General features: G+C 43.8%; 1 protein-coding gene and 1 long non-coding RNA gene across 2 annotated transcripts; both read left to right on the top strand.

Annotated features, from left to right (window-relative positions):
- The first annotated feature begins 8,245 nt into the window (after positions 1–8,245).
- Positions 8,246–13,025, top strand: TRNP1 (TMF1 regulated nuclear protein 1). Its single transcript, XM_029571617.1, has one exon. The coding sequence runs from the start codon at positions 8,411–8,413 to the stop codon at positions 8,984–8,986; it is 576 nt and encodes a 191-aa protein (XP_029427477.1). The 5' UTR covers positions 8,246–8,410; the 3' UTR covers positions 8,987–13,025.
- Positions 13,026–14,408: 1,383 nt separating this feature from the next.
- Positions 14,409–24,713, top strand: LOC115073304. The gene is made up of 3 exons (XR_003851972.1): positions 14,409–14,980; positions 21,175–21,371; positions 23,584–24,713. It is a non-coding gene; the product is annotated as an uncharacterized LOC115073304 (long non-coding RNA).
- Positions 24,714–25,446: the final 733 nt, after the last annotated feature.

Raw genomic sequence — 25,446 nt, 5'->3', positions numbered from 1 at the left:
TCTGTGGAAACTTGAAAATATGGAAAATTATCAAAGGAGTAAAAATTTAAGACTGATTAATTTTCCTAAAAGAACGTCGGTAACACCTTCAGAAATGTGGACAAAGTTTGCCCTTGAAATATTGAAAATACCTCAAGCTGTTCTTCCCCCATTATCAAAAATGTATTACCTCCCTACAAGGAAAAAGATTCAATTAGAAGGTAAAGAATTACAACAATTAATTTCTCCGAATATTTCGGCAATTTTGGAGTCATCAATGGAAGAAGAGGCCTTACCAGCAACCTTAATAATAACTTTTCTTTTAGACTCTGATAGGGACTGGGTTCTTAGGCAGTATTTTCGTAATAAGATGGAGTTATTCTGTGGTTTCAAATATTTCCAGATTATGCAAAGGAGACACAGACCAGGAGAAAACAATTTCTTGAGTTAAGAGAGGAAGTGGTCTAAATTGGAGCCCAATTTTTTTTAAAGTTTCCCTGTAAGTGTCTCATAAAATTCAGAGATGTATTTTATACCTTTTTTCAACTACGGCAGTTAAAGAAATGTATAAATGATAGAATTAATGCCGTGCCAGAGGATGTCTCAGAAATAGCAGCTGTGTAAACCTCCTTTAAGGGTAAAAAAATGTTCTAAGTAAATGTAATATTATCCGTCTCCTATCTAATCCTGGTATATGATAATACTTAATTTCCTATTGTAAAATGTCTCCTGTGAGGATCTCCTGGGCTAAGTGAGGGCTGAATAATAGTGAGACAGTAAATAATTTTGTTTCTTATTAGATACAGTGTCGTGGTTGATATTTTTGAACTGTATTTCACTAATTTTTTCCTTGAATGTTTGCAAATTTTGTAACATTTGAAAAATGTAATAAAGAGAAAATTAAAAAAAAAAACCCAAAACAAAACAGGACAGGCTTTTAGGGTGTGTGACCTTTGTGGCCACATAGGGCACTGCCTCTACCTCCTCCCTCCTCCACTCTTCTATATGAAGTCTACAAGCAGGAGACTCAGGAATGTGGTGCAGGAGGAAGGAGGTGAAGGATCAGCCTGTGAGGAGGAGGAGGAGCAAGAAAAAAGGGGATTCTGCTGGGCAGAAAAGGAGAGAGTGAGGAGGCTACTAGGGGGGTGTTGGGCACTGCGGGCAAGGAGAAAGAAAACGTGGCTGAGGGGATACTGGTGCTGGGCAGAGAGTGAGGAGAGGGGGCAGAGATGGGTAAACTGTGCTGGAGTCACTGCCACTGCTGAAGGAGGGGGTGCTGTACCAGAGCTGCTGCCGAGTCAGGGGGAGGGGGCAAACACACCAATTTCAGTATTTGCAGAAGGCAGCAGCTAGTCCTGAGCTGCTTCTGTGTTAACGTTTTTACAGCAGGTCGCTGTTGTTTCATGATCAGGAGGTTCGGATGGAGTCAGCACCGCAGCCTCTGCTGGCCTTACATTCCTCATGACTGGGATTGTTAAGTAGGAAGAATCTAATTCCTGTAGACATTTATTTCTCTTCAAAATTGAAATAAAAATCAATACATAAAATAGAAGCTTAATATTTTTTTTATTAAACCTGCCAACTGAATTGTTCCATTTTATTTTTTAGGTTTTTCTGGAACTCGTGCGTTCATTGGCTTCCTAGGCAAAGAGGCTAAGTCTGGAAGAAACTCCATATTCTAATCGCTGCTTGCACACGGTCTGTCCTTATGTCCTTTTCTTCTGACCCAGAATCCTTGCTATGAATAATTACGGCTACATAAGTTAGTTCAAGAAACACATCAGAGCACGTAGGGATGCTGTGACTGGTGATGTTACAATTACCCAACTGCACGTGCATAAAACAAGGGCCAGAAAGATTTAATGACTTCTCCAAGATCACTCAGAGATTTATTAACAAAATTTGGAGGGGCGTGGGGAATGATGAGCTCGGCTCATATGTACAGGCACGATCCAGGCACTGGCAGTCACCGAAGAAGAAGCCGTATCCATGTATATGGACCAGTGATTGCAGAGGATCCACCCTCCCTTACAGCTTACTGAAATGTAAAAAGCTGACTGTGTAGGTGCAGCCAGCAACCGTAGCAGCAAAATGAAGACACAGCACCTAAAGTTAGATGAATCATCACACAGAGCTCTGACTCAGCCAAAGATCTGGCTTCACACTCCATTGCTGGATCGAATGCAGGTCACCTTGCCTTTCACAGCATTTTATACTAGACTTTTTTCCAAGCTATTTCTCTTACCTTCAGAAAAAGACTCCTATAGATCTGTAAATAATAACCAGCATCTTGGAAAGCATTAGGATTTTCACAGAGACTATAGAAAAGTTATTTTATTCAGTACAGTATAATTTATTTATTTATTCCATTTTATATTCTGCCAGTTCCAAATGCAAGGCAGATTACAGCTTTTACATTCATGAATTTATCACATAATACATAAAAATAACATTATACATTAAAACCATTAATAAAATTAACACAAAATATAAAATAAACAAACTTAAAAACTCTGCTCTTTAAATTCTCATTAAACTTCCTCATATACTTGATTAAAGAAAAAAGCCTTCACCTGTTTTCAGAATTTTAAATAATCTGATTTTTGGCATATTTCCACACACAATGAGTTCCACAGTTTAGGAACTGCCAGTGAAATAGAACTGTTAATTGTACATTTTAATTGATAAGATGCCATCAGGGGAAGATCCATTAACTTTTGCTCAACAGAATGCAAAATGCATTTCAGGTTACACCACTGTAATCTGTCTTTAAACAGTAATTCTTCCAATACATAGTTTTGCATGCCATAGTCAAAGCTTTAAAACAAATACATTTCCTTATCGGTAGCCAATGTAATTTCTTACGATATGGTGTCAAAATCGAACCATATGGTAAGCCAAATATAACCCAATATAGCAGCATTTTGCACTAGTTCTAAAATTTCTATAAGCTTTTTCATTAATCCCAAATAAAGCAGATTACAATAATCCAATTGGTTTAAAACTACTGCTTGCACCACAATCCTAAAATCTTCCTCAGCCAGTATACTTTTTAATGGACGTATCATCTTCAATTAAAAAATGCTACCTCGGCCACCTTAGCTATTTGAGGTTTAAACGAAAGTTCTGAATCTAAAATAATCCCCAAATCTCAAACCTCATTATGACTTTTCAAGGGATATCCAAACAACATTTCTTTATCAATCAATGCTAAAGAATTCAGGTGCAGTCCATTTTCAGAGGGTTTAGGCACATATCTTTGGGAGCTAAGCACCTAAATCAATTTCTTTGAAAACTGACTAGTGCTGTGACCCTAAATGTAGGAACCTAAAAAGTGATCAGGTACTGGGATGGAGTTAGGGCAGAGAGAAAAGTTACAGGAGCCTTGGTCTAAGCAAGTAAATTGCAGGCCTATATTTAGGAGAATTTTCAGCGTTACCAGACGCTCCTGCTCTGTGTACGCTCGCTTCAGGACGACTTAGGTACCCGCTCCACGGGGGCCTTGCCTCGCTCCTCCTTACCCTCCAGGGTTATCTTCTACCATCTATGACGCCTAAGGATCCCGCCTAAGGTACCCGCTCCTCGGGGGCCTTGCTGTGCTTCTACCTTCCCTTCGAGGTTGCCTACTCAGTTACCAGGACGCCTACGGTACCTGCTCCTCGGGGGTTTTGTTCGCCTGGAACCTCCGCTCCTCGGGGGTTCCATCTCTCTTCAACTACCATCAGAGTGAGTATTGCCGCTTCAGTTCTGCTTTTGCATTGTCTCATCTCTCTCTCCATAGATCCTCGGCCTACCCCGCACCACGGACCACTACCGGATCTATTGGCTATTCCATCTACGCTTGGGTTCTCAGCCTACCCCGCTTCGCGGACCACTACTGGACCCATCTCCCTCTTAAGATGTGGTGAGACTGTGGAACTACCTTTTCTACCCTGCAACCTACAGATGAAACATTGCCATCTGGTTCCTCATCTCCTGGCTGGTATCATCACCTGTTCCTTGGGTCACCATCTATGTTGCAGTACAATAAAGCTAATTCTCTGTGTCCATCTCTGCCTCGAGCTAGCCTATCGCTGCAAGTCCCCACTGGGCCCTACCCTGTGGGAGGTGCCATCTCTTACAGCGACCAAGGGCCCACGCTTCAATGTCCAAAACACAACAGGGGGAGCGTTCACCAAACAAATTAGGAAGTCCTGAGTTTGTGTGTTTTGAATGAACATCTCTGCATGCAACAAGGAATCTTCCCAGAAAAACTCAAAAATGCCATCATCAAACCAATCATCAAAAAACCTCAACTCGACAAATCAGACCCAGCAAACTACAGACCAGTCTCTAACCTCCCATTCCTAGCAAAAATCATAGAAAAAACAGTCAACAACCAACTTACAGACCACCTTGAAACCCATAATGTTCTTCAGCCAACACAGCACAGTTTCAGAAAATTCCTCAGCACTGAAACCCTCCTCCTCTCCCTTACTGATACCATCCTCAGAGGCCGTGACAAAGGCAAATCGTTCCTCCTGATACTCCTTGACATATCAGCCGCCTTTGACACCATCAATCACAGAACACTCCTCGCCAGACTTAAAGAAATTGGTCTTCAAGACACCACAATCAAATGGTTCAAATCCTACCTCTCAAACAGATCCTACATCGTCAAGACAAACTCATCCGAATCCTCTCAAGTGCCCCTCACACATGGGGTCCCACAGGGTTCTTCCCTTTCCTCAACCCTCTTTAACATTTACCTCCTCCCACTATGCAAATACCTTTCAGATGCAAACTTCACCTACTTCGTCTATGCAGACGACATACAAATACTTCTCCCCATAAACAAGTCCATCCAACTCACCATGGAAAAATGGAACAACCTCAGCTCAAATCTGTCCCAATTACTATCCCAACTATCACTATGCCTCAACCAAGCCAAAACAGAAATCCTTCACATCCACGATGACCGTCCCTCTTATCCCCTCAAGTGCACCCCCTCCAACCACCCAGGAACCTCAATCAACACGGGAGTGCCACAGATCTCACAAATCTCACTCACTCCATCCACAAGAAACCTAGGAGTAACAATTGACAGCCAACTCAACTTTCAACGACACATCTCCAATACAATTAAGGATGGATTCTTCAAACTCCAAACCCTGAAAAAACTTAAACCCCTTCTCCAAGCGCACGACTTCCGAACAGTCCTTCAATCAATTATCCTCTCAAAACTCGACTACTGCAACTCCCTTCTCATCGGCCTACCAGAAATCCACATCAGACCCCTCCAAGTTCTACAAAATGCCGCCGCCAGAATCATCACCAACAACAAAAAATCCTCCCACATCACACCTACCCTCAAAGAACTCCACTGGCTACCCATCACACAAAGAATCCATCACAAAACACTCACCCTCATGCACAAAAAAATACACAACAACAAAATGAACTGGCTAAACAACGCAATACATCCACACCCCACACAAAGAACCCTCAGATCCACCAACACTGGCCTCCTAGCCATCCCCAATCTCAAATCTGCACACCTCAACGCAACCCGCAAACGAGCCATAACAATAGCGGGACCCACCCTATGGAACACCCTCCCCACCTGTCTCAGAAATGAACCATCACTGCAAACCTTCAAAAAACACCTAAAAACATGGCTGTTTTTAAAAGCCTTCCCACCCGACCCTTAACCTGCCCGAACGCAACCCACCTCATCCCATACTCAAGTCTTCTCACCCCCCTGAATCCCTCACTCCACTACTTCCTCCCACCCCACCTTCCCCCCTCCCTTCCCTCATCCCCCCCACCTCTATTCCTAAATTACCTAACCAACAAGTCCCTAATCCTAAATTTATTTTATCAACAACACATTCATGTACATATGTTATTTTCTATAACCTTTTGTTATATCCTATAACCTTTTGTTCCATGTACCACTGTTATAATGTTATAATTGTTTTTTTTTTTTTTTTGGTTACCATGTTATAATGTAAAATAGGGCGGACTACGCCCTATTCTCTTGGTTATCTGGAAACCGATGTGATATCTCGATTGAATGTCGGTATATAAAAGAAATAAATAATAATAATAATAATATTGCTGCATGAGCACGCACGCATGAAGATGTAGATCTGTCTCTGATGTATTTTCTAGCTGTATTATTAATTTGAAATGAATAGATTAGGACTGCATTTCCAAAATGAATATGCTTGAGAGGTATTTTGCATATACCAAGTCTCCAGTTTATGCAGATTTATCTCATGCATATTCATTGTGGATATCCTGGAAACTCAATAGGCTGTGGGGATCTCTGGGGCAGTTCTGGAAAGCCCTGGAGTAGGATGCAGATGAACCATGTGCAGCTTGATTTGAATCTCCCCATTCACCTGCTTTGGATCTTTTTGACTCAGATATTTACAGATTCGCACTTTTATTCCAAGTATCAGAGGAGTAACACTTTTGCTGCAGTGATGGTTTTGAATACTTCCAGTGCATGTATCTTCAAGTGATTTGCAGGCCTCTGATCTTTTCTCTCACGGGCTCTATCCTTGATCTCTCAGTGCATGAATCACCTCGGCTCCATAAGTAACCCAGCCTTACCTGCCTCATCATCCATTTCCCACTTTGGTGAATAACATGAGTAGAGACTCACAGGAGTCCACATTGTAAATGAGGGCAAATTATTTATTTTGGGATATTGCAATGCAAGGCTTACTTATACAATAATTCATCTTTCATTTAGGCTCTGCTGCTCATCTCAATCCTAGGGTGGGTCTCCAGTTTTAATATGGCTTTGAGCACTGCATCACACCTGAGATGAGTAACCCTCCTATGCATATCATCAGTGATCCAATTATACCTGCCCTATCAATGACTCTCCTATACCTGTCCTGTCAGAGACACTCTTGCCTGTTGCACTAGTGACTCGTCTACGACATCTGTATCTGTCCTGGGAGTGATATGGGCAGTGGAGCCAGGTGTGGCTTGCCTGACATCGCTGCATCTGTACAGGAACAGAAAACTGGGGAAGAGGCAGGTCTTTCCTCTGAAGTTTCTTTGATGGATTGTACACTTCCATTTAATAGAGATTTGGAAAAATAGATTTGGAGCCCCCAAAGAAATTTGCAAAGCCAAGTTTAAATGTTACTATGTTATTAAAGTTTCATGTCTTCTGAGATCATTGCCTGTCTATTTCTCTGACTTTCCATCATATTACCTCTGGGGATAGGACGCAGCTGCAGCCAAGCTGAAAAACACAAATGTCATCTTGTAGATAAACACTTCTTTGTTGCTTTTCTATGAAGAGGTAAAATGAACTTGTTAATGTGTTATTTCATACCTGGAGCACATTTGCAGGAGTATCCTTTGTACAATAAATCTATATCACATTTTTTCTGATTCACTTTGGTGCATATTACAAGGCTCCACCTTATAACAGGTGCATAAACAAGTAAACTGAGAAGATTATTTCATCATAAGGTTTTATCCCAAGGGGAAATGCAGGTCTCAGAGCATTCCAGTTGGCCAATAGAAGAGACATTTACCATCTAATTAAAAGATGCAAACTCCAGGAAGAGCGGAAAGATTTTCCTTTATAGCCATGGATGCTTCCAGGTTATCCTTTCACAAAGCTGATTTGCATTTTTTGATTCTTCTCATCCTACCAAAGATTGGCAATGAGATGAAGGGGGACAGAGAGTTAACTATACTTTTTTGAGTGGGTCTGTATATTTTTCTATAACATCCCATTCTGCTATGAAACATCCAGGAATTAATCAAACTTCCTAGGATGGTGCTGCTGCTCTGCCATGCTAATTAATATTCCAGGGGTGGCCATTAACGCCAGTCCTGGATACCATAATGAATATGCATTTATGCATTGCCTCCAATGAATATGCAATCTATCTCTTGCATATTCATTGCTGGTGCTTTGTGGTTCTTGAATACGGAGTCGACCACCCCTGCAATATTTTATGTCTGACTAGCACACAACTAGTTCCCTCCCTACCTCATGCCATGCAATCCCAACCAGGCACAAGGGCAACAAATGGAGCAAACACATAGGCAACTGCAAAATCCCAGAATTATCTTCCTCTGGCAGCACTTTTAAAATAAGTCAAATAATATCTCCCAAGTGCTTACAGCCCGTTTGTTTCGTGCGTGGGCCACACAGCCCTTAAGAAGAGTCTGAACGGCAGATGCAGAGCAAAAGCTGCAAGGGGCAGCAGGGAGCGAGCACGTGGCCGCCTGACGTCACAGCCCGGTTGCTAGCGCTGACTCTCCGAGCCCCGTACGAGCCGGAGACGCGCGAGGCGCCGGGGAATCGCCGAGCCAGAAGCGGCCGCTGCCTGCCGGTGAGACTCGGGGCTGCCGCCCGGACTGAGACCCAACGATCGGGAGCTGCCCCCGGCTCCCCGAGCACCCTCCCTCCATGCCGGGCTCCGGCCGCCGGCGCATGCCCCGGGTCAGCGCCGGGAGCCTGCGGAAGGTCTTCCCCAGCGCGGGGCTCCCCGATCCCGCCCGCAGGGAGCTGAAGCCGGAGCCGGCCGCGGCCCCCAGCGCCGCCGCGGAGCTGCCCCCGCCGCCGGGTCCCGGCCCCCGCCCCCGCGCCGCCGCCCAGCGCCTGGAGCTGGCCGAAGCCCGCCGCAGGCTGCTGGAGGTGGAGGGGCAGCAGCGGCTGCTCTGCGAGCTGGAGAGCGGCGTCCAGCAGCTGCACCGCTTCTTCCTGCAGGCCCAGCTGCAGGCGGCCGGCCGGGGCGAGGGGCTGGGGCGGCTGGGGGGCGGCGTGGCCCAGGCCCAGGTCCACGTGGCCGCCCACGGGCAGCGGCTGAAGAAGGGCCTCCGGCGCCACCGGAAGCCCCCGCGGATCCTGGCCTCCGCCCTGGGCCTGGGCGGCTGCGTGCCCTGGGGGGGCCGGAGGGGGCGGCGGAGGTCGGCCTCGGCGGAGCCCGCCCCCGCGGAGAGGCTGCCGCGCCCCGCCAGCCCCCGCTCCCGGCTGCGTCCTTAGCCCCATCCCGGGAGCCCAATTTCAGGACCCGCCTCGGCGGGACAGCTCCCTTCCGCGCCACCCAGACGGATCCTGCTCCTCCGATGGAAGAAAGTGCCCGGCGCCCAGCTCACCAACTACAGCCCCGCTCCCCGGGAAAAGAGCATCCCTTGGATCTGGACCATCAGGCACTCTACAGAAGATGCTCAGTTATCCTCAGCCCTTCTGAGTGCAGTTTAACTTCCAAGCCAATACTAAATGCATTCAAGAGAAGATGTCATATTCGATGGTCATCCACCTGAGCGCAGGCCTACTGTGCTAGCACTCCTTCATCTGAACATTGTGAGATGTAAGCAAAGCCGTCTGCTTAGAGTAGGTTCATTCCACCGGAAACACCACTTACTGGGACTTGGGAGAACCCCCACCTTAAGTGAAACAGCCAACATCTAAGTGGAGACGGAGAACATCCTTTGCAAGGTGAGACAGCTGTTGAGCACTCCAATCCCAAGTGACTTAGCAGCCATCCAACATTTCAAGGGTGATATTGTTCAGCAAGCGAGAAAACACAGCTCCATCAAGAGTGGCAGGTGTCTGCAAACAAAGGACAGTATCCGTCAGCTTCCAGCAGGACAACCTAAAGTGTTTCATGCCATGTTTAGCAGTGACTTGAGAAGACGTCTTGAAGCAGAAGACGACGTCCAATCTGAAATGTGAAACTTTTCTAATAGTGCACCTCGAATATCTCACATCTGTTCTGTAAAGGAATGTAAGCAGTGGGTAGAAAACAGAGGCTTCTTTTATGTCACTTGGCTGAACGGGGTTGAAACATTATGACATCCTTCCTAGACCCAATGCTATTTCATGTAGACTTCAACCTGTCCTATGTGGTGCACATCTAGCATGGGGTTTACCTTTTGTCTGCATTTATCGGACTGCTTTGCTATAATATATAATTTTGCTTTTCTGCCATAGAGACTGTTCCTTCCTTGAATGAAATCGTGTTTTCCAATATGGGAGAATGCGCTTAACATCCTCTATAGCATTGACTGCAGAATATATATCTGTGCTTATGCCATCAGGATCGGCACAAACCAGCATGGCCAGCATGAAACTGCACCTGTTCTTCATTTCAAATGGTCCTTGATGGGAGTCAGCACTGTCTAGTGAAGACTCGAGGCAACACGTGGGGCATTATTTATTCAAAGAGGAGAAACTTTCCTTTAAATTACAAACGCACTAGATTCATGATTGATTAGGTTGCTTCTGCCCAACAGGGTAACTGAACTTCCGGGATTTAAAAGCTCAAAACATTAAACACACAAGGTCAACTGTAACGAAGTATCAAGCCTTAATTTTACTCAAAGGAAGTAGCTAACAGTGCTCCAACCGTCTGCTGACAAGTAGCCCAAGAGAAATGTCAAGTGCCTTTTTCAGGCTGGAGAATGTTATGGGCAGCTGGAGCAGAGAGGACACCGAACAACTGATTCCTTTTCTGTTTGTATCCTGAAACCCTGCAGCTAGAATGAAGTATATGTCTGTATGTGTAGAGCATTTTTGTCTGTTTCTATGTATGTCTGTTTACAAGAATGGCCAGTTCTATCTACTCCAAACACAATTATTGAATGGCATGCCACTTAAGAAAAATTAGAGACAGGTCACGTTAGACCTGACCCTTTATGGGCTTCCATTGACTGAGATGATTTTGCTTCTCAGATAACCTGGTACCGCTCCATTTGGGATGCAGTGAATTCGAAAATAGCACTGCAATTACAGAGGCTGAACCTTGCAAACAACCTTCCCCGGCGAGGAGGAGACTATCTGAGGGGCAGTTAAAGCAGCCTCAGAAGAGAAGATGTGGACATTTATAACAGCCCCTCAGGTATTCACCTTCCCTTCTGCATTCAGACAGCCAGAAGAAAAAAACCTAGCTCCCCAAAAATCAGAATAAAAATAAATTGGAGTTGCAAGAAATAATTGCTACCTTCCAGGGTTGGACAGGAAGGGGTGAGGGCCTTGGGGCTGGGAGGGGGAGAGCCTAAGGGGTTGGACAGGAGGGAGGCAGTCCCTTAATGTTGTACATGAAAAGGCTTTAATCAATTAAAAAAAATGTTATATTCTTGCATTTAATGCAGAGTCACAGGGGGAGAGGAATCCTTTAATCTAGGCAAAGAACAAGTAGTTTTTATTAGTTTAGAATAAATTAAATCTCATTTTGAAGACTGTTTGCTTTGAGAATAACCATGGTGAAAGAATTCATTGCCATTAAATCAGACTTAAAAAAAATGTGATTATTCATCCAGCACTAAAACACTGAGCCTGGCACAGCGCAGGGCAAATTCCTTGTTCCATTCTGTGTTTGTGAGAGAAGAACTTGATGAAGTGGTAAAGAAATAAACTTGGAGAGCTTGGAGATACTGACTTTGATCTGTTCAGTGCTTTGTAATTCAAGGGTCAGCTGCTACACTTGGCATATGAAGAGGGCTGACCCTAGGGAGCTACTGAGCCTGGGGCAAATGCAACCGGTATGGGGTCTCTCTCCATACACTCCTGCAGGCCCTCCCCCCACCCCCACATTCTCACGGGGGTGCAATCCTCTCCATCTTTCTCACCTCCCCCCCCCCCCGCTTAGTGTGATCCTTTCTACCCCCATCCCCTCTGTACAATCGTCTCTCAGTGACAGGAGAAGGGCAGCGATTCTTACCTGCGCCAGCTTCAATCTGAAATCTGAATGTATGGGCCCCACACATTCAGAGGAGGAGAGAGATGGAGGTGAGAAGCACTGCTCTCCTTTTGCTGGTGGAAGAGGACCTACAGAAGGAGGAGAGGCTGAGGGAGGATTGTGTCACTGAAGCACAGGCACCCCTTACCCCCCCCCCCCAAAAAAAAAAAACAAAACACAGGACCTGGGGCAGACCTTGGTCCGATTCTCCCTACTCTAGGGATGTTCATGTTTACCAGGACCCTTACTATATCCATTTTATCTTGCAGAAACTGTAAAGAACTAACTGTGGTTCAAGGTTAAAAGATGAGGGCTAGTGGGAGCTGGTGACATTTCAGTCCTTGGTGAAGGGGTCCCTGGCTAGAAAGGTTGTCGAATACCCAGTGCACCAAAGCAAGATCTTACAAACCATTATCAAAGAATTCAAAGTGGTCCATACAAGGTTCTACCTGCTAATATACTTTTGTTTGTGTGTGAAATAGTGCTACCATTTATTCTGCTATGTTATATTCCTGCTCTTTAATTTAATTCTGCTGTAGGGATGTCCGTATTTATTTTAGGCGTGGGATTATAATTTAGGCAGCAGAGTGTTCGCACCTGTGGTCAGTAAAGTAATAATCAGCATACGAACTGATGCTTTTATATGAGAAGAGGCAATTTGCCTGTTTAGCAGCTGGGAGGGATATTTATTTGGAAGCCATGGCTCACCTTCTGCATAGAACCAAAGTCAAATGTGGAGAATATTCTTGCACTCGAACCACTGAACATGTGAGTGTGATTTATCCAAGGGACTCTCAGCCAGTCAATGATGCAGGGGAGACCTCTAGTGCTGTTTCTGTTCCTTTCAGCCAGCTTTTCTCTGAAGGACCCTGTGTCCTTGGAGAGGGGAACGTCTTTCCCAGTCTGAGAGCAGCGTACAGTCCGAGAACGGGAAATCAAGACAAGAACTAAATAGTTAGTGGCTTTGGGGCTGAATGAATAAAGTGTGCCCAGCCTATCACACAGAGTTACATGCATGCTAGACTAGCACCTGATGCAATAAGGAGATTAGCGCATTCAAAACACGCGCCCAAACAAATGCACCCGTCACATGTAAATTCCATGTAGATGGGGCTATTAGCTTTTACCCCCAATGCAGAAAATCGCTGGATGCACCAACATACACTTTTTAATGTGGCAAATTTAACTGCAGCCCCAGAGATGGCGGAAAGTCAATCCGCGAGTCAAGGGTTCATGAGTGGTTCCTCCTACTTAGTATAATTGTGACACTTACATTTGAAAAATAAATGTATATTGGCTTGATTAAAAAAAAAAAAAAAAATCTTCTGGACGCACAATTTAGATGCCCATAGCAAGAAGCACTTAGCTATGGACACCTTCAGCAACCTCAGCAAAATCGTCCAGAAGAAGCGGGATAAAAGCAGATGCCCGTATTGAGCGCCCTTGCAATTGTAGGCGCCCGATGCATTTGAGCGCTAGGGACACACAATTCTCCCCTAGCGCACCTTTATAATGCTGCCCCTCATTTAAATACAGCATCGGACACCCAGGGGATGTGGTTGCGTGCACATTAGGAAAATGGGTGCTCAAAATGAGCTCCCATTTTCAGCGGGCGCCTTATTGCATCGGGTCCTCTGTTTGCTGTGTTGCCTTTCCACCTCCTGGCTTGCGCTGACTGTCCCTGCCCTCATTGATTCTGTGCAGCTGCTGCCTTGCATGGTGGCTTTCCAGGACATTCAGCTACAGCATGGAAGAAAACGTTTCCATATGGTAAATGATCATTTATTTATTTTATTTTATGTATGCAGTTTTTATATACTGATGTTTGGAACATGCCGTCACAATGGTTTATAAAACAAAAATAAAACAAGGAAAATTGGTTAGCAGTAAAATAATAAACACAATTAATTCTAGAGTAATTAAAAAGTACATTGCTTCCTTTTGCATTGACTTACATTTGTAACAAAGAAAGACAAATGAAAAATACAAAGAAAAAAAAGGATGGCCAAGGTCCAGCTGTTGGGACAGCAAATTAGGAAGGTGAAGCATGAACTTGAGTGTGAGTCATGAGTGTGACTCAAACTGCGGCAAGGACTGGGATGGCTTACAATTAGATTTGGCATAAATGATATACTGTATGTCTGAATAATAGCAATTCAGGCTACATCTGCTTGCAACATGTCCTTCATTATTGTCTGCAAAAGCACAAATATGCCCTGAGGAGAAAAATCAGCTTTACAGAGGGTCAGCTGAAGTACAGTTTATGCTTGTGTTATAGGCAGGGCTTACTCCTGCAAGAAATTCACATTTTGTGAACTAAACTCCAGTCCTGAAGTGCTACAAATTGGTCTGGTTGTCCGGACCACCACAATGAATAAACATGAGCTTGATTTGCATAGGCGGGAGGCAGTAGCTGCAAATGATCTGTTTGTGGCACTGCAGGAGCAGAGTGGGCCACCCCTCAACTTTCTTCTTTCTTGTGATGGTCTTCGAAAGGATGAGGGCCCCGCGGGGGAAGGGCTTTCAGCCTCTCACTTCCGCTTTTTGCCAAGTCTGGTTTTGCTGGTGCACCCAGCCGAGCTCTTGAAACTTTTCAAATGAAGGGAGTACAGCGAACATTTGTTTTATTTCATTTTCTTTGTTGTTTCTTTCATTGCATCTCCAAACCCCCCCAAATGAAAACCAAAACAGAAACAGGTCTGCTCCAGCCCTCGCCTCTCACTGCATCCTCCGGACTCTCCATTTACTGTAGGGAGCCTTCTCTGTAACTTCCGACCTGTGCACCAAATGACACCGGACGCGGGGCTGGCCAGAGCCATTTTGAGACGGAGATCCACCTGCGCAGGAGCAACTTGCTCCTTAGACCCACGGAGGGGGAGGGGCTTTCGTTTCTCTTCGGCTCCATTTTCAAAATGAAGTGAAACAAAACAGAAAAGCCCCTTAACATTTCCTGTTTCATGAAACAAAAGAATAGTCCTATTTAAAGTAAAAATAAATAAAAAACAATTCAGATTCAGGAAATGTTATTGGCATGACCAAGTAACATATTGCAAGTCCAGGAAGGTTTAAGACTCGTTTAATGCAGGAGGCAGGATCTGCTCAGCTGCAGTGGGAAGGGTAAGGCCGCCAGCAGTCACTGGTTGGGGGTTATTACCGGAGCAGGCAGCTGGGAAGCTCTCACACCTGGATGTTTTGTTTCTTTGACTCCAGTGCAGTTGCTTGGCACTCGGGATTTATATTTACAAGCTCTGCTGCCTCCAGCCCTGGAAATGAGCGGATCCTTAGGGAGACTCCAGGTATTTGTCTGAGCCTGCTGCGGATGAGTTAAACCTGACATCTAGGTTGAGAGCGTTTGCAGTTCCTTGGCCACCATTCTTTCTGGATGCCAGAAGGCTTCTTGTTTTGCCCACAGGAGCCTCGCTTCTCATTTTCAAATGTATTACTGTATGATAAGGGAAAATCAGCAATGTCATTTCAGACCATCTGCTTCCCTGGAATATGCCCAGCAAGCACCGAACAAAAAGCTCTTAGCTTTTGCTATCCAAATAAACTCTTCTGGTAAGATAAGCAGACTCAGAGCTGAGTAAACTCTGACCATTACAAGAGAAAATGAAAAGCAAGATATCTCTCTCCCTCTCAGATCCAGGAGAATTTATTGGCCTGGAAGTTTGTACATGTTGCCAAACTAATGGTTAAAAAGAAAAAGAGAAAAAAAAATCTATAATAGTGATGATAACAGAAACATTTACAATCTTTTGGGGAAGTCTGATTTTTCTCGGTTACTTTTGAAAAATGTGCATTTCTGATATCTTTTGTATTTTGCACAGGATAGGAGCTAATTGATTTCTGTTTCTACTTCTCTATTCCTGCACTGCATGCAGAGTCTGGCTTCTTGAGGTTTCCAGTTCAGCTTTTGTCTGCAAATTTCTATTTCTTGTTTGTGTCCCATACTCTGTATTTAGTGGGTGTCTGTGTTTTGTGTATGTGGCCAAGATGAGGTATTTTGCTAGCGTGCAGCTTCTGTGTAGGGACCTGAGCAGTCCAGTTTGTTCTGTTTTCTAATCTGTACCTCCCAATAAGATGCATGTTGCAATATTTGTAATGCTGCCTTTTCATAGGTAGGGTTGCTGCTGTGTAAATCCTGACAGTTAGTGCAGTTTTGGTATGGCAGGTTTGCTACATATACACTGAGTGCATTTTTTGCAGGTTTTGTGTTACCTCACAGAGTGCTTTGTATTGTAGTGGAAGGAGTTCGTGTCGCTGCTACTGAGATGACACCAGATTTTGAATATTCTTTTTTGCATGTAGTAAGGGGAAGCATATTCTCTCTCTATCCTCTTGCCCAGATTTTCAGTCATCCTCACTTTCTTGTCTCTTCTCATTCTCTCAGACACACAAAAAAAAAGGTTTGAGGTAGCACAAGACTGAAACTTGAGAGCAGTAGCACTCTTCATCCATTTGTGACTGTTACCATGGGTCCAATAAAGTATGCGCACATATTTTTCTCTATACCACTCAGACTTTCACATTATTATCCCATCTCATAATTTTTATCATATCTACAGCACTATTTAAGCTCTATTTACATTTTTTTTTAAATACAATATTTTACAGTGGGCTAGAAAGCACACCAGACTCAAGAAGAAATAACTGCAGTGTGCAGCTACAAGCATTACATTGTGTAATTGGGGCCACTAAAAGTGCAGAGAGGGGTGTGGGCTGCCATTCAAGAGGCAGACCTCCATCTACGGACAGGCTGGTCCATGTTTACACTTCCACTCCGAATCATTCTGGGACTGTGAGGACTCCACACTGTCTGTGGCATGCCACAGTACTAAAGTCTGTAGGTGAATATTCTACACTTGCTATGGTACCAAATTCAACAGCACTACATCCTCTATAGGTAAAGATTCCACATAAGCTATAGCAGCCTATATTATATGTGGTTTCACAGTTGCTGTAGTATTTCTCACTATTACAAGTTTTTTTTCCTAGTTAGAAGCCTGATTTTTTTTTAATTTAAAACATTTTTATATTGCTTCCCAATCCCATAATCTCACAAATAAAATAGTCAGCAGGCTGATTTATTATGAAACCCCAGCATTTCAGGAAGGTAACCTACCTCCTAGTTAAGCAGCAGCAGTCTCAACAGCCCATAATTCAGTCAGCAACAAGCAGATCAACCCCAACCTGCAGTGAACAAAAAAAAACCAAACTAAGCTTTTTCTGAAGCTCATATCTTAGATAATGTGAAAAGGCAAACCATTCCACAAAAGTGGAGCCATGCCTGATAGTTTATTGGAATAAAATTACATAAACCATCTTAATAAAAAATAAATAAGACTAAAAGATAACTACGTTCATTACTAAAAGAATCAGGAAAAATAAACAGTAAAAGTAACACTCATATAAAATAGAACTCAAATAACTCTCGACCAGTGTCTTATGGATCAACCTTAAATGCCTGTTGAAAGCACCATGTTTTTAACTCTTTTCTAAATTTTCTCAGATCAGGTTGTAATCTCAGGTTTTGTGGTAAACCAGAGTTTTGGTCCTGCGATTGAGATGGCCCGTCATCCCCACACCTTCAATGATGTCCCATAGAGGTCGTACACAAATATTAAATAACACTGGTGACAAAATTGATCCCTGGGGAACCAACATTTGACCATCCTTGGCCATGATAAGTTATCCCCAGCATCCACCAAAAGGTTTGCCCAGTCAGGAAGGAAGAAAGCCACTTCAATCTAGAATCAACCATGCCTACCTCTCTACATTTGTTCAACAATAACCCAAGTCAAATGCACAAGTAAGGACTAGTTTCACCAAACAACCACCACTCCTCTTTCTTAATATGCCAAAACGTTTTCATTCACTGGTAGGACTTGTTCCATGCTATGTCTAGTATGAAAGCCTGCCTGGCAGAAGTCCATTCCTGTCAAATCTATATTCCAAAAATGTAGCAGCTGACATGAAGTTACAACTTTGTCCATAATTTTCACCATAAAGGGAATATTTTAAATGGAAGGAATCCAAATCTTTTTTTGTTGTTTATTTGTTCCAAAATAAAAATGAATTCAACCTGCATTCCTTATCTGCTTTATGTGTTGCGATTCCGGGTCGGCCCCGGAATCTCCACCTACCCCGTCGGGGTCCCGGTCCTTGTCCGCCTTCCCCGGGCCCCCGGGGACCTCTGCCGCTGCAGGCCCGGCGTCTGCCCACCTCGCCCGGGCCTGCAGGCTCCGCTGCCGCCGCGTCTTCACTCCATCGGAGCAGCCGGCGTCCCGCTGCGGCTAGCCCCGCCCCCTAGACGCACGCGCGCGCCCCTCCTTTCTTTTTAAAGGGGCCAGCGCGGGAAAACTCGAATCCTTCGGGCTGTGACGTCAGACGCTGCAGGGCTATTTAAGCCCTGCAGTCCAGGTCCTCCCTGCCTTGCAACGAGGTTCCCAGGTTCTTCCTGCTTCCAGTTGCTGAGTTCCTGCTTCGTCTCTTCTTCCTCTGGCTCCTGACTCGGATTGGCTTCGGTGATTCTCTGGTTCCTGACTCGGTTTGGCTTTCGACGATCCTCTGGCTCCTGACTCGGATTGGCTTCGGTGATTCTCTGGTTCCTGACTCGGTTTGGCTTTCGACGATCCTCTGGTTCCTGACTCGCTCCGGCTAGCGGTGATTCTCTGGTATCGACTTGGCCTGGTGAGCGACGTTCCTCGGGCTCTCGACCTTGGACTTCTTCAGGACTCCGTCTCCGAGGTATCTCCTAAGTCCCAGCGGCCGGGTCCCTACGGGCTCCTCCTGGGGGGACACCGGCTTCCAGGGTGAATCTCCTAAGTCCCAGCGGCCGGACTCTTACGAGCTCCTCTCGGGGGAGTACCGGCTTCCAGGGCGAAGACCTTCTACCACCAGGCCAGTCTCACCTTTTCTTCAACTCCCTGACAAGCCCTTGGTCGCATAGGGCCTTCCGTGGTTTCTTCCGCCAGCCATCCTCGAGTCCGCCTCTGCCGCCTTCCGATCGGCACCAGCGCTGAGAACCCTCTCAGCCCCCATCCATCCATCGGTCCCGATCGGTCCAAGGGTCCACGAAGTCAACATTATGGGATTTTCCAGGTACTTGTGACCCCCGACCAAAATAGACCATATTCATAGTCAGGATGCTGGCATTGGCAGTTCTTATGTTTTTATGCTCTCTAGCTCCAAACTCTACTAGCCAGCTTAGGGAGCAACTACCTTTGGTGAGTTAGAGGAGAACTCCCTTTTAACTTTTTTTGTTTTTAACAGGCACCAGGGCAAACATAGAAAAAACATTCATATATAACATTCATATATCACATGTTATAACAAGGGAGGAGGAATAGCCTAGAGGTTAGAGCAGTGGGCTACAAACCAGGAAACCAGGGTTCAAGTCCCACTGTCACTCCTTGTGATCTTGCACAAGTCACTTTACCCTCCATTGGCTCAGGTGCAAAACTTAGATTGTAAGCCCTCTGGGGATAGGGAAATACCTACAGTACCTGAATGTAAACTGGTATATACAAAATAAATAAATGTTCTGTTCCAATACAACTACCCCCAGAAATATGATACATAATGCAGATTTTAAACATGGGTTTTCTTCAATAGTTGTATGACAGTGTGCATTAGTTAACTACGTCTTCTCCCTGCCAAGTCCAATATGGTCCCCCACTGGACTTGGCAGGGATACCAGCCTGATTTTGAAGTATGTACATCAATTTCTCCATCATAGCGATGTCCACTATGTGTATGGTAGTGGAGCATTTCAATTGGTGAGCAACCATGAGGCATGCAGAGTGTGACAAGTGCCCAAACAATTTTCTGCTACTGCTGATGTCCCACCTAAAAGACCACTTTCCCAAAAGAAAGAGAGTTGCCACTGCTGTTAGCTGTTGTTTACATATCCTTGAGTTGCAGTCTGTCACCCCTTCCATAATGTCTGAGTTTCTCTACATTCCCACCATATATGTAGGTACATTGCAATCTACTTGCACCTCCTCCAACAGAGCAGACTTGCATTGCTAAATTTGTCAAAGAGAACAGGTATGTGGCACATTCTATTTAACAATTTACATAGCACTTCCTATCCTTTACTACAAATTGTAATATATCTGGTTGCTTTCCATATGGATTTCCAGGCTTTAGATCTGCATTCCATTGGTGGATAAGTTTAGCTGATGCTCCATTCTCACATAACTTAGTCTGGGATGTTATATACAGTACAGATATTAGATGCCTTGCTCATTCCTAACAACATAATGCCTCTTCTACCCTTTCACATTTGACCAAGGCTGAGTTGTTAAGTATTTTTCTCTTAAGGTCTTTCCGTAGTTGTACGTATAAGTACCTAGTTATGCCAGATTCTTGAAATTCCCCCATCGGCTCAGTAAACGTTTCAAACCTCCCATCTTCTAGTATTTGCCCAAGAAATCCTAATCTTCCCACCTCCCAGAGCTCAATATCTGGAGAGAAAATATGCTGTGAGAAGTTTGGGTTATGCACCAAGGTCCTACAGGACCTGGGAACATCCAATGGCTTGATGTGCTGTTTAATTGATTTCCATACTCTCAGTGTATGTGCTATTATCGGGTGAGCTTGTACAATTTGCTGAATGAGGAGAACCCCTTTTGATTTATGGTGATTTCTATCTCCCTCTATCCTGCTCTGTCATAGAGTATTAATTCACCTTTACCAGTTAAGAAAAAAATGGCTTGTGATGACTTACAGTTACTTTTATCATAAAGAGCTGAGATCAGCCACATTTTCATCTGCATATTGACCAAGTAGAGTTTTACTAAGAATTTCCAATTTGGTTTGTAAAAGTGTAAAAACACTGTTTTTGGTCATTAAGATTTCATATAGTTTGGGCTGAATTTGGCCTATTGGACTTTAAGTACAGAGCACACACTTATGGGTGCCTTCTGCTTATCTACCTGCTGCCCCTCATAAGGTGGCCCCAAAAGTCTATTTTTCTGTCCGTGTCTCTTATTTTCACTTGGAAGAATAGTGTGTCTTTTCCTTTTAATTTATTTATTTTGCAAGTTTAATACATTTGAAAGGTACTATAGTATTCATTTTAACATGGGCATCTGTCCATCAGTCTGTCAGAGGAGCTGTCCAGACCATGGTGCTGAACAGCAGTAAAACATGCTTTAATAAATCCTAACTTGTCAATCTTGATTTTTGGGTGCGAGCGGGGATAGAGTGGTTTGTATGAGAGCCACTTTTCTAGCTGAGGCATCGACTCTGGATCTTTAAAGGTGGGGGGGGGAGCAGTAATTTAGTGGTTAGTGCACCAGGATGTGAACGAGGAGAAATCATGGGACATGACTACAAAACTGTCATTGATCTTGAGCAAATCACTCTATCCCCCAGTTCCTCAATCAGTCATTCCTTGTATGACCTCAGGGTCAGCCTCTGTATCTCTCTGTGCATCTGTCACTGATTCTTTGGGTGATCATGGGGCAACTCACTCTATATCCAGGACCCAGCTGAAAACAACATTACCTTAATCGACTTTCCTGGAGAGGACTAGCGCAGAGGGTGCATTGCTGTTGATCAAACATCTGGCCTCTTAGTTCTTTGTGACCATTTTGGATATTCCACCACCATCAACCTGCTACACTGACCCAATTGACAAGAGGAGTGAGCAGCCTGCCAGACAGACCCAGTTGTGTAAATGTATGTATTTCCGCCAGGATTTCTAGTTATTACTGTACTTGCAGCCTGCCAGACAGTTAAAGTCACTAGTCTAAAATGTTCTTGACACACATAACAAGAGTTAAGGAAACATATATGCATTGACTCATTAGGTTTGATATTTCTATTTTGTACTGCATTGCTTTTTGTGTGGTGAGGCATTTGTTTATTTGATTTATTGTTCACTTTTTCCACACAATTCAAAGCAGATTACAATCAGGTAGCTCTAGCATGTGGGATGGTGCATTATTTAAGCCAGAAAGACAGTGTGATAAGGTCAGTTTGCCACCCTTTAAGGTGGGAAGTTGTGGAGTTTCCCCTTAAAAAAACCAAAACAAAGAAAGAAACTGAGAGGTGAGTGCAGAATCTGATTAAGGGTGTTTTATTTTTGATATATCAGCTTGATCTCCACAGTAACAAAACAAGAGTAAAAAGGGAAGCTACAAATAGGAAGCTCTCAGAAGTGGCTCCATGTACCGGTGGATCTTTCACCAACTACCTGCATTCAAATAGCACAGCTTTTGGAAATAAAAGAACATCTCAGTGGCAAAGGAGGGGTGACTGAAGAAATGTTTGTTACCAAGGAAGAATTATTTAAACTGGATACTGTACTGTTTTCATGCTTAGCTCTTCCACATGTTTGCCTTCCTAGTAATCCCTCCACTTGCTAATAAAATTGACTTCCCTCAGGCTGGAGTCCTGTTCTTAACTACAGTTTAAAGCAGCAATGCTAACAGCTCCCATCTCCCCTAAACAAAATATAGTCCTGCTGGCAGCTGAAACAACAAAATCTTTAACTCCTTAACTGTCCCTTCTACTATGAATCAAAGAAAACTGGAGTCATGCTTTACTGATATCTGTAAAGCATGAATACCTACCAGACATCCCAAAGGGAAAAAAAGGTTTTTAAAAATATAGGAAGTCATTTTCAAATTAGTTATATGCATAAAAGTGGCATATAGCATAGCAATTTTCAAAAACCCATTTACACACCTAAACCCTTTGGATAATTCAGCCCTATGGAGTGAATTTTCTAAGGAGTTGGGCTCATGCATTAGAAATTTCAAAAGCCTATTTACACATGTAAAGTTCATTTAAACCCAGTATTACACATGTAAATCCTTAGGATGTTTCCATGCACACCTTTTATTGCAAAAAATGCACATATGTGAGAAACCAAATACATATGGATATATAGAAAGAAGACCTAGAAATAAGACCATATATAGGAAGCAAAATAGCTATGAAACAGGTAAGTTGAGTCCAACTGAGTTTTCAGGATACCTGTAATGAATAAGCATGAGATAGATTTGCATATAATGAAGGCAGTGCATTCAAATCTAGCTCATGCATATTCATGATGCATATCCTGAAAACCAGATTGACCAGGTGGTCCACAAGTACTGGGCGAGGACTACTAATTAGTATTGCTCTTTAAGATATGGGTTAGGGTCAGCAACAAATGTGTTAGGTTCTTAAATGTTTAAATCAATCGGCTTTCCTTTGCAATGATCTCTTCTCCTTTTTTCTTCCCTTTCTCTCTCTATCTTCCTTCTCTCTCCCCTCCTTAAGCAGCACATCATAGTCTGCCTAAGCTCATGTCTCTCCCCCCCCCCCCCCACCCCAGCCCTCTGAACTGAGGAATATTTCTGTTTTCCATTTTGAAACATTTCGAGCATGAAAACTTTGCATGCTAGTTTACTCAGATAAGAGTGACTTTTTAATGGAGCTAGAAAACAATTGTTCAGCATTTAGCATAATAATAAGATAGGCAGGAGAAGGAGGAGTACGAACCTACTGAGGCAGGAGGCTATTTCGGCATCTAAAGTCCACTCTAAGATGGGACTGTTTTGGTGCTGTACACCTGGCATTCTTTGGAACAAGAGCAGGCAGGACGGGAGCGGAAGCATTGCCCCTGCTGCCCGGCAGGTGGGGCTGTTGCTCTCCTTTGAAAGAGGAAGCAGCCTCTGGTAGAGCAGGAAGGACTTGCATAAGTTGATACTGGCCAGGAATAGATGGTTCTGTTTTTATGCCCTCTGGGAAAGAGATAGGTCAGAATTCTGTTTCCCAGAATCTCAGTCCAAAGACAATAAGAAAATTGTGAAATGCAGTGGGCAGTTGCCAGCTATAGCTGATATATATGATAATGTATATTAGTGTTGCTTAGGAAAAACATTTTTTATCTCTTCTCAAGGCAGCCAAGAAGCTTGGGAACATTCCATCAAACTTCCATCATCTCCGTATGATCCCAGGGACTGGACTGAGATGCCTGGATCATGCCTGAGCCTTGTTTCATGGTGCGTTACGGTATTGGCTATGCTGTGTAATCAGGGGCGGATTCCGGGTAAAGATCAGCCCGGGGATTTTCCGCCCAGGCCGGCCCAGGAGATATCCCGTGGTCTGCTGAGGCAAGCTCTGTTACGGCCGTGCTTGGCAGACCATGTGACCAGAGCGACCGGCCCACCGGGGAATGCCCGATCCCCCGATAGGCCAATCCGCCTCTGTGTGTAGTATGTCTATGCTATGTTTTATCAGATGCTGCTGGCTTGGGTTGACTTTCATGGCAAGGTACTAGTTTGTGCTGGTTTTCATAATGTAAGGATGGATAACATTTGCTGTCTGATGCAGGAATTAAATATATATTTTACAAAACTCCCATTTTCCTACCATGCAGTATTCTTTGTCTTCCTCTTGTGCCATCATAATTGACTAGTTAAGAACATTCCAAGCTGTAAAATGAATGCTCATCACTTCCCCCTTTCCAGCAAAAATGTCATACTTATCATGTTGATCTTACCCTGGATATACAGTATTTATATACCTATAATGTCCATAGTCAGACATTATGGCCATGTGAGGGAAGCCTGTCCATAAACTGCACTGTCTCCTTTTTCCAAGTTTTCATGTTGGAACAATCCCAGAAGCCTTTGCAACAGGAGTTCCTAGGTTGCTGGAGCCAGATGGTTGAGCATTTCATACACAACCATGACCCATGTCTGCATTTGCAAATAATTGCAGGTTATGTTATAAATAACAACTTTGTGGCTCTGATGAGGTTGAAATACACCACCATGATTATAATGTTTTAATGTTTTGTTTTATTATCTAAGTGTGTATTTTATTGCTTAAAATTTTGTTTTATGTTTACTGTACTCTGCTCAGCAGGAGATTCTATAAATGACTGTAAATAAATACATAATTATAACAAATAAACCTTATGGGGTTCCTTGATCAATAAGTGTATTGTATTTCAAAACCTTCCTTTGATGCCACTAATCAGATACAATTGGGGACTTATGTTTTGAGCAGTGCTTTATTTATTTTTTGAGCCACACATTTTTCTTTGTTATATTTAATTATATGTGTGTGCCGTTTACTCTGCAATTTTGCTGTGCTTTGCCCAATAAATAAATAATGTCATCAACTATCAAGCGTTTCCTTCCCTGGCCTATTGTATAATGCAGTTCAGTTTCACCCCACTCAGAAATCCAGCCATGAGCTGGAATGTCAGGAATGGAATCAAAAAGAAATTAATCATTATAACTAGGTGAGTCAGCCCTCATTTTTCAATCTTTGTTTCTACATTTTTCCCAGAATGCTTTGTAAAAGGTTTGAAAGCTCAGGACTGGTACCTCAATTCCTTATGGGCGAGGTGGTCATTCAGAGAATAAACGTTTCCAGCTTACCTTAACAGTGTTGGATGACATCAAAAAGCTGCAGGCTTCCAAGGGTTCATTAAAGAACAGACACCCACCCACCACCTCTTACAGGTGCAATGGAGCACTCCCTTCCATTACATAATGTAGGAATGAGAAAAGTAGACCTGGATTTCTGCTGCTGTAAATAAGGTGCCACTGTATGGCCTTTATAGGCTATGATCCAAGTGCAAGATCTGAACTACGAGCTGAGGACTGTCTCCTCTTGCCCTTTTGGCTGAAAATGAGAATTTGTACAACATGGGGGGTGGAGGAGGGAGTTAATACCCTGTCCTTCCCCCATCCCTGTCCTATTGGGAATGTGATTACTTTAATACATTAGCCACAGCAGGAAGATTAAA

This window comes from Rhinatrema bivittatum, chromosome 11, assembly GCF_901001135.1.
Source record: "Rhinatrema bivittatum chromosome 11, aRhiBiv1.1, whole genome shotgun sequence".
Classification (NCBI taxonomy): domain Eukaryota; kingdom Metazoa; phylum Chordata; class Amphibia; order Gymnophiona; family Rhinatrematidae; genus Rhinatrema; species Rhinatrema bivittatum.
This window is presented reverse-complemented; position numbering and strand designations above follow the sequence as displayed.

Excerpts from the sequence above, each read along its gene's own strand:
- TRNP1 (XM_029571617.1), top strand. The coding sequence starts at position 8,411 with ATGCCGGGCTCCGGCCGCCGGCGCATGCCCCGGGTCAGCGCCGGGAGC.